The 17500-nt window shown below is 46.4% G+C and overlaps 1 protein-coding gene across 1 annotated transcript in view; it reads left to right on the top strand.

Annotated features, from left to right (window-relative positions):
• LOC121548642 (signal-induced proliferation-associated 1-like protein 1) overlaps positions 1-17500 on the top strand; it is a 71201-nt gene that overhangs the window by 21508 nt on the left and 32193 nt on the right. The window contains exons 8-9 of the mRNA XM_041860161.2: positions 1417-1520; positions 2344-2501. Of these exons, the coding sequence (XP_041716095.2) occupies positions 1417-1520; positions 2344-2501 (262 nt within the window). The remainder of the gene's footprint in view (positions 1-1416; positions 1521-2343; positions 2502-17500) is intronic.

Raw genomic sequence — 17500 nt, 5'->3', positions numbered from 1 at the left:
TTCTGTGTTTGAAGTGTCTGGTGTGGTGCTATGTTTAGAGTTGGCCGGCCGTGCGTGCCTCAGTGCTCTTCTAAGGCCATGGCTGGGTAGAGGAAACATGCTCTGATCACTATCATACTATACACAGAATAACCACATGAACCCGTTGTAAACATTTCCCCTTTCAACTTCCTTCTCTTCCTCTCGCTCTCTCCTCCCCACCTGACCCCAACCCACCAGGCCCATATGCGGTTGAGCTAGGCTAGTGCTTTTGAAAAACAAAGATGGCAGTTGGTTCTTTGATCACCTTGACATTCAATAAACACTAAAGAGGAAATGCCTACGGTAAGAGGGTAACCAAGCTATAGAGCTTACCAGTTTGTAGTCCTAAAAAACGGAAATGTTCAGCCATTCCTATGGGGGAAAGAAGGGCCTAATTCCAAAACCCTCCAAAAAAACATTCATTTCCCCTTAGGCTTTGGCCAACGAGCCATGGCAGAGTTAGCCTCTGTTAGTGCTTACAAAAAGACAGCTTTAATATTGTGCTCTATTAGCTATTCTAAGTGAATTAATATGCTGTACCAGTCCCTAGACTGTCCCTATTTAGTAAATGTGTGTCCCAAATGTTTCCAAGTTTCAATTCCCTATATAGTGCACAACTTTTGAACAGAGGCGTATGGGTCTGTAGAGATATTGGAAGCTGGAACAATAGGACATCTGATCAACTGGCTGGCAGAAACAGAGATGGAGAGAGAGCAGGACACGATATGAAGGGGACAGTATAGAGGACTCTCATAGACACGCTTTCTACCCAGAGCAGAGTGAATAGGTTCCATGCATAGCCACAGGCAGGAAGATTCTCATAGACACGCTTTCTACCCAGAGCAGAGTGAATAGGTTCCATGCATAGCCACAGGCAGGAAGACTCTCATAGACACGCTTTCTAACCAGAGCAGAGTGAATAGGTTCCATGCATAGCCACAGGCAGGAAGACTCTCATAGACATGCTTTCTAACCAGATTCTGCTGTTGTATTCTCTCCCTCTTATAGCTGACACCACTGGGACTCACTTCCTGTACACCACTCCCTGTACACTACCTATAAAGACTATGAGCTTTCCTGTCTGTCTGTCTGTCTGTCTGCTAGCTGACACAACTGGGACTCACTTCCTGTACACCACTTCCTGTACACTACCTATAAGGACTATGAGCTTTCCTGTCTGTCTGTCTGTCTGTCCGTCCGTCCGTACGTCTCTCCGCTAGCTGACACAACTGGGACTCACTTCCTGTTCACCACTCCCTGTACACTACCTATAAGGCTTATGAACCTGTCTGTCTCTCCTCTAGCTGACTCCATAGGGTCCCACTCCCTGTACCCCACCTATAAGAACTATGAACCTGTCTGTCTAACCCTAGTTACTGTCTGTCTCTCCTCTAGCTGACTCCACAGGGACCCACTCCCTGTACACCACCTATAAGGACTATGAGGTGATGTTCCATGTTTCCACCATGCTGCCGTACACACCCAACAACAAACAACAGGTATGTGTTAGTACGGTTAAAACACGGAATCAAGTAAATAACATGGTAGTAGTAGTAACCAGTTATAGTAACTCGCTGTGAAGACATCATTTTGCCCAGATAGCCCTTCATTTCATTGTAAGCGTAATATCTAGCATTTTTCCATGGCTGTGTTCACTGACCAGTTTTCTCTGTCGTTCCGACGCAATGAATGATAAAAAATGTCAGGCGCTACAATCATTGATAGATTGAAAAGGCATATGTTTATCTTGTTGGCCATATGTTTATCTTGTTGGCCATATGTTTATCTTGTTGGCCATATGTTTATCTTGTTGGCCATATGTTTATCTTGTTGTCCATATGTTTATCTTGTTGGCCATATGTTTATCTTGTTGGCCATATGTTTATCTTGTTGGCCATATGTTTATCTTGTTGGCCATATGTTTATCTTGTTGGCCATATGTTTATCTTGTTGGCCATATGTTTATCTTGTTGGCCATATGTTTATCTTGTTGGCCATATGTTTATCTTGTTGTCCATATGTTTATCTTGTTGGCCATATGTTTATCTTGTTGGCCATATGTTTATCTTGTTGGCCATATGTTTATCTTGTTGGCCATATGTTTATCTTGTTGGCCATATGTTTATCTTGTTGGCCATATGTTTATCTTGTTGGCCATATGTTTATCTTGTTGGCCATATGTTTATCTTGTTGGCCATATGTTTATCTTGTTGGCCATATGTTTATCTTGTTGTCCATATGTTTATCTTGTTGTCCATATGTTTATCTTGTTGTCCATATGTTTATCTTTGCTGTTTTCCCCGTGTGTCTGTCTCCTCCCAGCTCCTGAGGAAGCGGCACATAGGTAATGACATAGTGACCATCGTATTCCAGGAGCCCGGGGCTCAACCCTTCAGCCCCAAGAACATACGCTCTCACTTCCAACACGTGTTCGTAGTGGTGAGGGCACACCAACCCTGCTCTGACCACACCAGCTATAGGTGAGTGTGACATCTAACGCACATGGAATACACTCACACACACACAGCCTGTTTGACGAACACCCGCTGCAGTACAGTGTAATGTACACAACAACTGTCTCTGTGATAGTTCAGCTGCCCTACCAATCTATATAAACTGCTTAGTGTTGAAGCACCCTCTCCTCTACTCCGCCTCCTCTTCCCACAACTCGGCGTCCCATTCCAGCACCTAGAACAGATGGCATTCAGGCCAGTTTCTGTGAACGAGATCTGCCTCTTGCTTCAACACTCTATAGACAAGTTTACGCGCTGTATCCCGGTTGGCGCCATAACTCTACACAAATGCATTTCATTTCCGCCAGAAGTTGTTTGCACAACGTCTGCCGGTGTAAACACAGCGATGTCGACGCTAGCTTGGGAACACGGTTCTACTACTTTGACTGGAGATGGCGCTACTCTCCTCCACCCGAATTCAGTGCAGAACTGGGAGGATAACATGACGACGTGGCCCAACATAACGTACAGCAAGATTTGATCCTACTTCGTGCAATCCATGGCAATAGATGGAAAAGCAATGGACAATCTGAAAGCCGCCGAGGCATATCAATATCTGCACAGCAACAAAGTCGGTTGTGTCATGTCATACAAACATGATCGTTTTGTTTATCTGAAAGCAAATGTAGAGCCTAGCCAGTGTTTGAACAATGCATGGCATAATGCTTGGGTGCTGGTAACTGAAGCTGGAGAAGTCAAAACTGCGGGATGTACGTGTGTTGCTGGACCAGGGAGATCTTGTTCCCACTCAGCTGCGATCCTGTGGAAGGTAATTATTTGACCATTGTAGCCTAGGCCTATGTCTTCTTTTGTTAATGTATGACAACTTCTTCATAATTAACAGTATTGTCAGCTTCATAGCTAAAGTTGCTGAACTTACCCTCAGATTCAAGTCTGCGTTTCTTTATCTGGGGGGAGGCAGTGGTCCGCTGGGTGAGTTGACGCCTCTTTGGCTGGGGAGGGCGATTGTATCCCAACCACAACTCTGGGAAAGGATTATCCTTGGTAGGTTTTTGGTCAACAAAGTGATAGGAACAAACAAAAACGTTGAGGGGTGGTTTCTTTAGATTCAATGCCTTCAGCCAGGTCCTTGATTCCGAGTCGGTATCAGGCTTGCGAAAAAATGTAAACAATGGAGCGCATGGACATTGCCTCTTCGTAGCTGGTTTGTGGTCGTAGCACTCTCTATCTAACCACTCGTTCAGGTGCTTTCTCGAGTTTTTGCAACCAACTACCGCACACGTCGTTCCCGAACCACTTTTCTTCATGTTGTAATTGTAATTTTTATATCCTCTTTGTCACTGCGATATCAGTGCTTTGTCGGCACAACGGCGCTAGCTAGCAAAACAAACCCAGCCCGGCAGAACGGAAGTGGATTGCATCGACGGGAGGAGTTCAGGAAGTAGAGCGGAAACGGCTCAAAAACTTGTGTATAGGTAATACGTTGCATCGCTGTTTATGTTGGAATTGCTGAGTGTTGAAATAAAACGTCTGGTGCCGTTTCCTCCTCCAAGAGTGTGTCCCTAACTAACTCCATACCTGTCTATCGCTGCAGATGAATCCAGTATGTAGAGTTGAAGTACGAAGTTTACATACACCTTAGCCAAATACATTTACAGTCGGTTTTTCACAATTCCTGACATTTAACCCTAGTAACAATGCCCTGTCTTAGGTCAGTTAGGATCACCACTTTATTTTAAGAATGTGAAATGTCAGAATAATAGTAGAGAGAATTATTTATTTCAGCTTTTATTTCTTTCATCACATTCCCAGTGGGTCAGAAGTTTACATACACTCAATTAGTATTTGGTAGCATTGCCTTTAAATTGTTAAACTTGGGTCAAACGTTTCGGGTAGCCTTCCACAAGCTTCCCACAATAAGTTGGGTGAATTTTGGCCCATTCCTTCTGACAGAGCTGGTGTAACTGAGTCAGGTTTGTAGGCCTCCTTGCTCGCACACGCTTTTTCAATTCTGCCCACACATTTTCTATAGGATTGAGGTCAGGGCTTTGTAATGGCCACTCCAATACCTTGACTTTGTTGTCCTTAAGCCATTTTGCCACAACTTTGGAAGTATGCTTGGGGTCATTGTCCATTTGGAAGACCCATTTGAGACGAAGCTTTAACTTCCTGACTAATGTCTTGAGATGTTGCTTCAATATATCCACATAATTTTCCTTCCTCATGATGCCATGTATTTTGTGAAGTGCACCAGTCCTTCCTGCAGCAAAGCACCCCCACAGCATGATGCTGCCACCCCCGTGCTTCACGGTTGGGATGGTGTTCTTCGGCTTGCAAGCCACCCCCTTTTTCCTCCAAACATAACGATGGTCATTATGGCCAAACAGTTATATTTTTGTTTAATCAGACCAGAGGACATTTCTCCAAAAAGTAAGATCTTTGTCCCCATGTGCAGTTGCAAACTGTAGTCTGGCTTTTTTATGGTGGTTTTGGAGCAGTGGCTTCTTCCTTGCTGAGCGGCCTTTCAGGTTATGTCGTTATAGGACTCGTTTTACTGTGGATATAGATACTTTTGTACCTGTTTCCTCCAGCATCTTCACAATGTCCTTTGCTGTTATTCTGGGATTGATTTGCACTTTTCGCAACAAAGTACGCTCATCTCTAGGAGACAGAACGCGTGTCCTCCCTGAGCGGTATGACGGCTGCGTGGTCCCATGGTGTTTATACTTGCATACTATTGTTTGTACAGATGAACGCGGTACCATCAGGCGTTTGGAAATTGCTCCCAAGGATGAACCAGACTTGTGGAGGTCTACAATTATTTTCTGAGGTCTTGGCTAATTTATTTTGATTTTCCCATGATGTCAAGCAAAGAGGCACTGAGTTTGAAGGTAGGCCTTGAAATACATCCACAGGTACACCTCCAATTGACTCAAATGATGTCAATTAGCCTATCAGAAGCTTCTAAAGCCATGACATCATTTTCTGGAATTTTCCAAGCTGTTTAAAGGCACAGTCAACTTAGTGTATGTAAACTTCTGACGCACTGGAGTTGTGATACAGTGAATTATAAGTGAAATAATATGTCTAAACAATTGTTGGAAAAATTACTTGTGTCATGCACAAAGTAGATGTCCTAACCGAACTTGCCAAAACAATAGTTTGTTAACAAGAAATGTGTGGAGTGGTTGAAAAACGAGTTGTAATGACTCCAACCTAAGTGTATGTAAACATCCGACTTCAACTGTGTATGATGACCTCCTTTAAGGCCTTGTTAACTAACACACACACTGCAGTCGGCAAGAGACGTTAATGAAAGGAGAAATAATTACTTGTTTTCTTCCTGCTTCTCCTCTGGGAGTGAGACTTCATGAGCTGATGAGAACAGTATCATCTGTCCATTTTCACTTTCTCTCTATTTTCTTTTTTTCTCTCTCCCGCTCTCTCTCCCTCTCTGTCTATAATTATCTCTCTCCCTCTCCCTACTCTCATTTCCCCTCTCCCTCCTCTCCCCCCATCTCTTTCTCTCTCTCTCCCCCTCTTCCTCTTTCTCTCCTTTCTCTGTCTCCCTCTCTCTCTCCTTCTCCATCTCTCTCTCCTCTCTCTATCCTTCTCCATCTCTCTCTCCGGTCTCCCTCTCTATCTCCTGTCTCGCTCTCCTGTCTCGCTCTCTCTCTCCTGTCTCCCTCTCTCCTGTCTCTCTCCTGTCTCCCTCTCTCCTGTCTCTCTCCTGTCTCTCTCTCCCTCTCCTGTCTCCCTCGCTCTCTCCTTTCTCCCTCCCTCTCCCCTGTCTCCCTCTCTCTCTCCTGTCTCCCTCGCTCTCTCCTGTCTCCCTCGCTCTCTCCTGTCTCCCTCGCTCTCTCATGTCTCCCTCGCTCTCTCCTGTCTCCCTCTCTCCCTCTCTCTCTCCTCTCTCTCTCCTGTCTCCCTCTCTCTCTCTCCTGTCTCCCTCTCTCTCTCCTGTCTCCCCCACTCTCTCTCCTGTCTCCCCCACTCTCTCTCCTGTCTCCCCCACTCTCTCTCCTGTCTCCCCCACTCTCTCTCCTGTCTCCCCCTCTCTCTCTCCTGTCTCCCCCTCTCTCTCTCCTGACTCCCCCTCTCTCTCTCCTGTCTCCCTCGCTCTCTCTCCTGTCTCCCTCGCTCTCTCTCCTGTCTCCCTCGCTCTCTCTCCTGTCTCCCTCGCTCTCTCTCCTGTCTCCCTCGCTCTCTCTCCTGTCTCCCTCGCTCTCTCTCTCTCCTGTCTCCCTCGCTCTCTCTCTCTCCTGTCTCCCTCGCTCTCTCTCTCTCCTGTCTCCCTCGCTCTCTCTCTCTCCTGTCTCCCTCGCTCTCTCTCTCTCCTGTCTCCCTCGCTCTCTCTCTCTCCTGTCTCCCTCTCTCTCTCTCTCCTGTCTCCCTCTCTCTCTCTCTCCTGTCTCCCTCTCTCTCTCTCTCCTGTCTCCCTCTCCCTCTCTCTCCTGTCTCCCTCGCTCTCTCTCCTGTCTCCCTCGCTCTCTGTCTTGTTAATAGCTGTTTTAATAGCTGTTAGGGTTTATTGTGTGAGCTCCTGGTTCTCTGTGGGGTTCCTGCCTGCTGCACACAGAGCTGTGGAGTGGCATAGGGAAGATACAATGGCTTGACAGACACACACGCACAAATACACACAATGCAAGCACACACACCCTGCTCTCTAACCAGATGTAGGACTGTACCAGCCTGGTCCTTTGTTTCAGGTTTGGAGGGGGAGCTGGTGAGGGCTTCGTCTTCCCCCTCCACCTCCCCCTCTACCTCCCCCTCTACCTCCCCCTCTATCCCCCTCACCCCGGCACACAATGGGCACCTCCTGCCCCTCCTCTCTACTCCACCAAAGCCATTCATGTAACTAAATTCCTGCCCTGGAGGGTTTAGTGCTACGGAGGGTTTAGTGCTACGGAGGGTTTAGTGCTACGGAGGGTTTAGTGCTACGGAGGGTTTAGTGTTATGGAGGGTTTAGTGCTACGGAGGGTTTAGTGTTATGGAGGGTTTAGTGCTACGGAGGGTTTAGTGCTACGGAGGGTTTAGTGCTACGGAGGGTGGTGGTGTTCCTCAATTTAACATGATAGGCTATTCATCTCTACATTCTGGGCTTATGGGTGTGTCCTGATCTATTATGGGTGTGTCCTGACCTATTATGGGTGTGCTTATTTTCTGAGGCACACCGTTAGATAATGTTCAGATAACCCTACATTGGTATTGTGTTGAACAGATACAGAGATATGATGTTCAATGCAATATGTGTTTTTTGATACAGAAAACAGGGTGTTATTCTGTGAGGCGCATGACAACATTAGATAATGTTCTTCATCTGGAGAGGTTGGAGTGAGAACAAGGGGGGGGGGGGAAGGAATAGAACCTTACAAATCATCTTGGCCTCATCATAGATCTCCTCTCCTCCTCCTTGTATCCTGTCCCCTCCTCTCCTCCTCCTTGTATCCTCCCTGTCCTCTCCTCTCCTCTCCTCCTTGAATCCTCCCTGTCCTCTGCTTTCCTCCTCCTCTCCTTCCTGTCCTCTCCTACTCCTTGTATCCTCCCTATCTTCTCCTCTCCTCCTCCTTGTATACTCCCTGTCCTCTCCTCTCCTCCTCCTCATTGTATCCTGTCCCCTCCTCTCCTATTCCTTGTATCCTCCCTCTCCTCTGCTTTCCTCCTCCTCTCCTTCCTGTCCTCTCCTCTCCTCCTCTTCCTTGTATCCTCCCTCTCCTCTCCTATTCCTTGTTTCCTCCCTGTCCTCTGCTTTCCTCCTCCTCTCCTCCTCCTTGTATCCTTCCTCTCCTCCTCCTTGTATCCTTCCTCTCCTCCTCCTTGTATCCTCCCTGTCTTCTCCTCTCCTCCTCTTCCTTGTATCCTCCCTCTCCTCTCCTATTCCTTGTTTCCTCCCTGTCCTCTGCTTTCCTCCTCCTCTCCTCCTCCTTGTATCAAATTCTTTCCTCTCCTCTCCTCCTCCTTGTATACTCCCTGTCCTCTCCTCTCCTCCTCCTCATTGTATCCTGTCCCCTCCTCTCCTATTCCTTGTTTCCTCCCTCTCCTCTCCTTTCCTCCTCCTCTCCTTCCTGTCCTCTCCTCTCCTCCTCTTCCTTGTATCCTCCCTCTCCTCTCCTATTCCTTGTTTCCTCCCTGTCCTCTGCTTTCCTCCTCCTCTCCTCCTCCTTGTATCAAACCCTTTCCTCTCCTCTCCTCCTCCTTGTATCCTTCCTCTGCTCCTCCTTGTATCCTTCCTCTCCTCCTACTTGTATCCTCCCTGTCTTCTCCTCTCCTCCTCTTCCTTGTATCCTCCCTCTCCTCTCCTATTCCTTGTTTCCTCCCTGTCCTCTGCTTTCCTCCTCCTCTCCTCTCCTCTCCTCCTCCCTGTCCTCCCCTTTCCTCTCCTCCTCCTCCTTTTATCCTCCCTGTCCTCTCCTCTTTTCCTCCTCCTCTCCTCCTTGTCTTCTGCTCTTACTTGTATCGTCCCTGCCCCCCCTCCTCATTGTATCCTTTCTCTCCTCCTCCTTGTATCCCCCCTGTCCTCTCCTCCTCCTTGTATCCTCCCTGTCCCCTCCTCCTTTTCTCCTCCTCCCTGTCCTCTCCTCCTCCTTGTATCCACCCTGTCCTCTCCTCTCCTCCTCCGTCCCCTCCTCCTTGTATCCACCCTGTCCTCTCCTCTCCTCCTCCGTCCCCTCCTCCTCTCTGTCCTCTCCTCCTCCCTGTCCTCTCCTCTCCTCCTCCGTCCCCTCCTCCTTGTATCCACCCTGTCCTCTCCTCCTCCGTCCCCTCCTCCTCTCTGTCCTCTCCTCCTCCTTGTCCTCTCCTCCTCCTTGTATCCACCCTGTCCTCTCATCTCCTCCTCCTTGTATCCACCCTGTCCTCTCATCTCCTCCTCCTTGTATCCACCCTGTCCTCTCCTCTCTTCCTCCGTCCTCTCTGTCCTCTCCTCCTCCCTGTCCTCTCCTCCTCCTTGTCCTCTCCTCCTCCCTGTCCTCTCCTCCTCCTTGTATCCTCCCTGTCCTCTCCTCTCCTCCTCCGTCCCCTCCTCCTCTCTGTCCTCTCCTGCTCTCTGTCCTCTCCTCCTCTCTGTCCTCTCCTCCTCCCTGTCCTCTCCTCCTCCTTGTCCTCTCCTCCTCCCTGTCCTCTCCTCCTCCTTGTCCTCTCCTCCTCCCTGTCCTCTCCTCCTCCTTGTATCCTCCCTGTCCTCTCCTCTCCTCCTCTGTCCCCTCCTCCTCTCTGTCCTCTCCTCCTCCTTGTCCTCTCCTCCTCCCTGTCCTCTCCTCCTCCTTGTATCCTCCCTGTCCTCTCCTCTCCTCCTCTGTCCTCTCCTCCTCCCTGTCCTCTCCTCCTCCTTGTATCCTCCCTGTCCTCTCCTCTCCTCCTCCGTCCCCTCCTCCTCTCTGTCCTCTCCTGCTCCCTGTCCTCTCCTCCTCCTTGTATCCTCCCTGTCCCCTCCTATCCTCCTCCTTGTACCCTCCCTATCTCCTCTTCTCCTCTTGCCCTCTTGTAACCTCCTCTCTTAGCCTTCCTCCTACCTCTCCATTCCACTCCCCTCCTCCACTCCTACATTCTCCCCTCTCTCTTTCTCTGAGTTCCTCTCAGTTTTCAAGGTTATTTGCCATTTGGTATGAATAGCTACATCTTACTTAGGACAGCATGTCTGAGGCATATCCCTTCCTGCCCCTCTCCTCTTCCTCCTCTCACCCTGTTTTCCCTGGCTGGCTAGCTGATTTCCAGACATACCAGACAGGCAGGACAGCAGCCAGCCAGCTTAGCTCACTGAGACCTCAGAATGCCATTCATTCAGACATTCCAGCCAGCCAGGACAGCAGCCAGCCAGCCTAGCTCACTGAGACCTCAGAATGCCATTCATTCAGACATACCAGACAACCAGGACAGCAGCCAGCCAGACAGACAGACAGCCAGGACAGCAGCCAGCCAGACAGCCAGGACAGCAGCCAGCCAGACAGCCAGGACAGCAGCCAGCCAGACAGCCAGACAGCCAGGACAGCAGACAGCCAGACAGCCAGACAGCCAGGACAGCAGCCAGCCAGACAGACAGCCAGGACAGCAGCCAGCCAGACAGCCAGACAGCCAGACAGCCAGGACAGCAGCCAGCCAGACAGCCAGACAGCCAGGACAGCAGCCAGCCAGACAGCCAGACAGCCAGGACAGCAGCCAGCCAGCTAGCCAGCTAGTCAGCCAGTCAGCCAGCCAGACAGACAGTGGGCTAAAGGAAAGAGGGGGAGCAGTGCTGCTGTGTGTTGACTACTAGGGACTGTTTCCAAGGCTCCCAGGACCATCCCTATGGAACAAGCTAGAATACAGATGCAACATTTAACATTTAAGTAATTTAGCAGACGCTCTTATCCAGAGCGACTTACAAATTGGTGCATTCAACTTAGGATAGCCAGTGGGACAACAACCCCTGGGGGAGGGGGGTGTAGAAGGATTACTGTTAGACTATTCCAGGTATTCCTTAAAGAGGTAGGGTTTCAAGTGTCTCCGGAAGACTTGCTATGCAAGACTAGCTATTGCCTTAAGAGCTCTCTGTATTAGAACTCACTCTTCTTTCATCCTCCATATTTCGTATTAGTGTCAATTATCAGCCACACGGTCAGTAATTAGCAAATTCTTTGGCTTTACCCCCAGAAGACTCAAATCATATTCTCTATTATAACAATATCATAAGCATCATGCATAATTGGCTTGATCATGAGTTATGGTATAGATACACTGATTTTAATTCATCAAATAGCATATCAGGCTCTTGAGTCTTGAATCTCATCCAGTTTGTACGTGACTGTAAAGCACCCACAATGCATAGCAAAATGTCCTCCAATACTGAGGAGGTTTGGAGCTGTAGGTAGGGCACATGCAACCCAGAGTGCGCAGCTGAACTCTCTATGCTGGAAACACTCTGTTTGTTATTTTAACTAAAACATAATCAATCTTTGTTGAACATAAATACCAAACTTGTTTTTGCATGGATTCCGCGACGCGGTTAGCTTTTAACAGCTAGGACCGCTATTTCTTGTCCCGGAATCCCGCTTAACTGACAGGTTAAAATCTGCTTGAAAGAGCCACTCACCTAGCTAAGCTGCTAACGTTAGCCATCAGGCTAACGAAGTTAGTCCCAGATGAGTTTTCCAAGCCCTTTCTGTCTTGAGAAGTAAATTAACGGTTCCAGCGCTGTAGAAGCTGTATCTACTACGCTTTGTTTTTCGGGACAAACTGGATTCCAAACTGAGTTCCAATGCGGCAATTGTTTGCTTGCCTAGGATTATAGGCTTGAGGTGGCTTCCTTGATCACGCAGGTCGCCAGCCTACGTAAGAAACGCAGAGTGGAATGTTTTACCTTTTCTACACCGGTGGCTGGACGGCGTTCGCGCATGTTGGATGCATCTCCGCCTTGTCGTTTTGGCCGGTGTTGCCAGGGGAGACATCCTGCCTCTCCTCTCCCATCCGATAGTGGAGTCGAAGGAGCACAGCGAGAGGAGCATGGCAATCAACGATGGTCGCATGTCACGAGCCGTGGAAGCCGAGCACAGTGGCCTCCCGCAAAAGCAGTCTACACTCTCAACGAGAGGCCCAGAGCGTATACAAACAACAAATAGTTTCGCCGCCCTGGCCTGCACCATCCTGTGAAGCGTGGGAGTGGGCGGATTTCCTTGTCCTTCTGGCCAGCCGTGTTTTTGGGCAGCTCCATGGTATAAAATGTGAGTGTTACTGGTGCAGGAACAATGTCCTATCCCGGAGCTCGAGTAAATTAAATTACTAAGCTGCTCCCAAATGTACTACGCCAGGACATGGACATCGATTCTATCGTAGTCCATGTGGGTTTTAATGACATTATGAAGGGCAGCTCTGAACAGTTGAAACTGGATTTCGAAGAGCTGATTGACTCTCTGCTAGACCCTAATAAAATACCTATCATATCTGGCCCTGTGCCCTCTCTGAATCGTGGCATTGAACGCTTTAGCAGGATTCTTTCTCTTCACAACTGGCTACGTGATTATTGCAGCTCAATGGGTGTAACGTTTGTTGACAATTTCGATACCTTTCGGAAAACAAAACACATTTTATAAGGAGGATGGGATCCACCCAAATCATTTGGGTTCCTGGATCCTTTCACAGCATTATAAGGCTGCATTGAGACAATGACTTATCAATCCAAGCCCAGCACAGTTAATCCCTACCATTGTGTCGCTGAGTCATCATAATGCTTTAGCAAATGTACATTATACCAGGGGCATTGGTAGACACAATGTTAGTAACCTAATTTATGTCCCTCTAACTGCCCTGAATGCCTCTGCTGATCCTACAGCTATTGTATACAGCAATCATGTTCCTATGAACCAGATTTATGCTGTTAGCACTGAGGTGGTGTGCCCAAGTAGTAAGTCCACTGTGTGCAGCTCACCCTGCACTAACATAAATAACATGACAATATCTACTTCTGCTAAGCTTCCCAGTAAAGCAATGAAAACAAGCAAGCATCCCAGAAAAGTGCTGAAAATAGCCCATGTTAACATATGTAGCTTAAGAAACAAGGTTCATGAAATTAATAACTTGCTAGTAACAGTTAACATTCATATTCTGACTATTTCTGAAATGCACTTAGACAATACCTTTTGATACAGTGGTAGCAATACAAGGTTATAACATTTACAGAATAGACGGAAATGCCAGTGGTGGAGGTGTTGCTGTTTATATTCAGAACCACATTCCTGTAAAGATTAGAGAGGATCTCATGTTAAATACTGTTGAAGTAATATGGCAACAGGTTCATCTGCCTCACCTAAACCCCATTCTTGTGGGAAGCTGCTATAGACCACCAAGTGGTAACAGTCAGTATCTGGATAACGTGTGAAATGCTTGATAATGTATGTGATATCAACAGAGAGGTATATTTTCTGGGTGATTTTAAATATTGACTGGCTTTCATCAAGCTGCCCACTCAAGAAAAAGCTTCAAACTGAAACCAGTGCCTGCGACCTGGTTCAGGTTATCAGTCAACCTACCAGGGTAGTTACAAACAGCGCAGGAATGAAATCATCAACATGTATTGATCACATCTTTACTAATGCTGTAGAAATGTGCTTGAAAGCAGTATCCAGATCCATCGGATGTAGTGATCACAATATAGTGGCCATATCTAGGAAAACCAAAGTTCCAAAGGCTGGACCTAATATAGTGTATAATAGGTCATACAATACGTTTTGTAGTGATTCCTATGTTGTTGATGTAAATAATATTTTTTGGTCCGTGGTGTGTAATGAGGAGCAAACAGATGTTGCACTTGAGACACATTTATGAAATTGCTTATCCCAGTTACTAATAAGCATGCACCTATTGGCAAGTAATGGCAAGTAAGTCTGGCTGCACAACCGATTGGCAAACGTATTGCAAATTGAGAAATCATGTGACTAAACTGAATAAAAATAAGAAACTACACTATGAAACAAAGATAAATTACATAAAGAATGATAGTAAAAAGCTTTGGAGCACCTTAAATGAAATTTTGGGAAAAAAGGCAAACTCAGCTCCATCATTAATTGAATCAGATGGCTCATTCGTCACAAAACCGACTGATATTGCCAACTACTTGAATGATTTTTTCATTGGCAAGATTAGCAAATGTAGGCATGACATGCCAGCAACAAACGCTGACAACTACACATCCAAGTATATCTGACCAAATTATGAAAGACAAGAATTCTAATTTTGAATTCCGTAAAGTGGGTGTGGAAGAGGTGAAAAAATTGTTGTTGTCTATCAACAATGACAAGCCGTCGGGGTCTGACAACTTCGATGGAAAATTACTGAGGATAATAGCGGACGATATTGCCACTCCTATTTGCCATATCTTCAATGTAAGCCTACTAGAAAGTGTGTGCCCTCAGGCCTGGAGGGAAGCAAAAGTCATTCCGCTACCTAAGAATAGTAAAGTTTGACCAGATACAATGCTATTTTACAGTAAACAAATTGACAACAGACTTTCAGCACGCTTATAGGGAAGGACATTCAACAAGCACAGCACTTACACAAATGACTGATGATTGGCTTAGAGAAATTGATGATAAAAAGATTGTGGGGGCTGTTTCTTTTTACTTCAGTGCGGCTTTTGACATTATCGATCATAGTCTGCTACTGGAAAAACGTATGTGTTATGGCTTTACACCCCTGCTATATTGTGGATAAAGAGTTACCTGTCTAACAGAACACAGAGGGTGTTCTTTAATGGAAGCCTCTCCAACATAATCCAGGTAGAATCAGGAATTCCCCAGGGCAGCTGTCTAGGCCCCTTACTTTTTTCAATCTTTACTAACGACAGGCTTTGAGTAAAGCAAGTGTGTCTATGTATGTGGATGACTCAACACTATTCACGTCAGCTACTACAGTGACTGAAATGACTGCAACACTTAACAAAGAGCTGCAGTTAGTTTAAGAATGAGTGGCAAGGAATAAGCTAGTCCTAAATATTTCAAAAACTAAACGCATTGTATTTGGGAAGTCTTTCACTAAACCCTAAACCTCAACTAAATCTTGTAATAAATAATGTGGAAATTGAGCAAGTTCAGGTGACTAGACTGCTTGGAGTAACCCTGGATTGTAACTGTCATGGTCAAACATATTGATACAACAGTAGCTAAAATGGGGAGAAGTCTGTCCATAATAAAGCGCTGCTCTACCTTCTTAACAGCACTATCAACAAGGCAGGTCCTACAGGCTCTAATTTTGTCGCACCTGGACTACTGTTCAGTCGTGGTCAGGGGCCACAAAGAGGGACTTAGGAAAATTGCAATTTGCTCAGAACAGGGCAGCACGGCTGGCCCTTGGATGTACACAGAGAGCAAACATTAATATTATGCATGTCAATCTCTCCTGGCTCAAAGTAGAGAAGCGATTGACTTCATCACTACTTGTTTTTGTGAGAGGTATTGCCATGTTGAAAGCACCGAGCTGTCTGTTTAAATGACTAGCACACAGCTCGGACACCCATGCATACCCCACAAGACATGCCACCAGAGGTCTCTTCACAGTCCCCAAGTCCAGAACAGACTATGGGAAGCGCACAGTACTACATAGAGCCATGACTACATGGAACTCTATTCCACATCAGGTAACTGATGCAAGCAGTAGAGTCAGATTTAAGAAACAGATAAAAATACACCTTATGGAACAGCAGGGACTGTGAAGCAACACAAACATAGGCACAGACACATGCATACACGCACAAGATAACATACAGTGGCTTGTGAAAGTATTCACCCCCCTTGGCATTTTTCCTATTTTGTTGCCTGACAACCTGGAATTAAAATTGATTTTTTTGGGGGGTTTGTATCATTTGATTTACACAACATGCCTACCACTTTGAAGATGCAAAATAAATACAAATCTGAAACAAACAAGAAATAAGACAAAAAAACAGAACTTGAGTGTGCATAACTATTCACCCCCCCAAAGTCAATACTTTGTAGAGCCACCTTTTGCAGCAATTACAGCTGCAAGTCTCTTGGGGTGTGTCTCTATAAGCTTGGCACATCTAGCCACTGGGATTTTTGCCCATTCTTCAAGGCAAAACTGCTCCAGCTCCTTCAAGTTGGATGGGTTCCGCTGGTGTACAGCAATCTTTAAGTCATACCACAGATTCTCAATTGGATTGATGTCTGGGCTTTGACTAGGCCAAGACATTTAAATGTTTCCCCTTAAACCACTCAAGTGTTGCTTTAGCAGTATGCTTAGGGTCATTATCCTGCTGGAAGGTGAACCTCCGTCCCAGTCTCAAATCTCTGGAAGACTGAAACAGGTTTCCCTCAAGAATTTCCCTGTATTTAGCGTCATCCATCATTCCTTCAATTCTGACCAGTTTCCCAGTCCCTGCCGATGGAAAACATGGTGTTCTCGGGGTGATGAGAAGTGTTGGGTTTGCGCCAGACATAGTGTTTTCCTTGATGGCCAAAAAGCTCAATTTTAGTCTCATCTGACCAGAGTACCTTCTTCCATATGTTTGGGGAGTCTCCCACATGCCTTTTGGCGAACACCAAACGTGTTTGCTTCTTTCTTTCTTTAAGCAATGGCTTTTTCTGGCCACTCCTCCGTAAAGCCCAGCTCTGTGGAGTGTACGTCTTAAAGTGGTCCTATGGACAGATACTCCAATCTCCGCTGTGGAGCTTTGCAGCTCCTTCAGGGTTATCTTTTGTCTCTTTGTTGCCTCTCTGATTAATGCCTTCCTTGCCTGGTCCGTGAGTTTTGGTGGGCGGCCCTCTCTTGGCAGGTTTGTTGTGGTGCCATATTCTTTCCATTTTTTAATAATGGATTTAATGGTGCTCTGTGGGATGTTCAAAGTTTTTGATATTTTTTTATAACCCAACCCTGATCTGTACTTCTCCACAACTTTGTCCCTGACCTGTTTGGAGAGCTCCTTGGTATTCATGGTGCCGCTTGCTTGGTGGTGCCCCTTGCATAGTGGTGTAGCAGACTCTGGGGCCTTTCAGAACAGGTGTGTGTGTGTGTGTGTGTGTGTGTGTGTGTGTGTGTGTGTGTGTGTGTGTGTGTGTGTGTATATATATATATGTATATGTGTGTGTGTGAGAGATCATGTAACACTTAGATTGCACACAGGTGGACTTTATTTAACTAATTATGTGACTTCTGAAGGTAATTGGTTGCACCAGATCTTATTTAGGGGCTTCATAGCAAAGGGGGTGAATACATATGCACGCACCACTTTTTCGTTATTTCTTTTGTCTAATTTTTTGAAACAAGTTATTTTTTTCATTTCACTTCACCAATTTTGACTATTTTGTGCATGTCCATTACATGAAATCCACAGGTTGTAATGCAACAAAATAGGAAAAACGCCAAGGGGTATGAATACTTTTGCAAAGCACTGTACGCACTATACACACACATACAGATTGATTTTGATTTTGATCTCTCTCTCTCCCTCTCTCTCTGTCTATCTGTCTCCCTCTCTCTTTCTGTCTCCCTCTCTCTCTCTCTCGGTCTCCCTCTCTCTCTCT

The sequence above is a fragment of the Coregonus clupeaformis genome, chromosome 33, assembly GCF_020615455.1.
Source record: "Coregonus clupeaformis isolate EN_2021a chromosome 33, ASM2061545v1, whole genome shotgun sequence".
In the NCBI taxonomy this organism is placed as follows: domain Eukaryota; kingdom Metazoa; phylum Chordata; class Actinopteri; order Salmoniformes; family Salmonidae; genus Coregonus; species Coregonus clupeaformis.
Note: the sequence above shows the minus strand (reverse complement) of the source record. Positions and strands in the feature narration are given on the sequence as shown.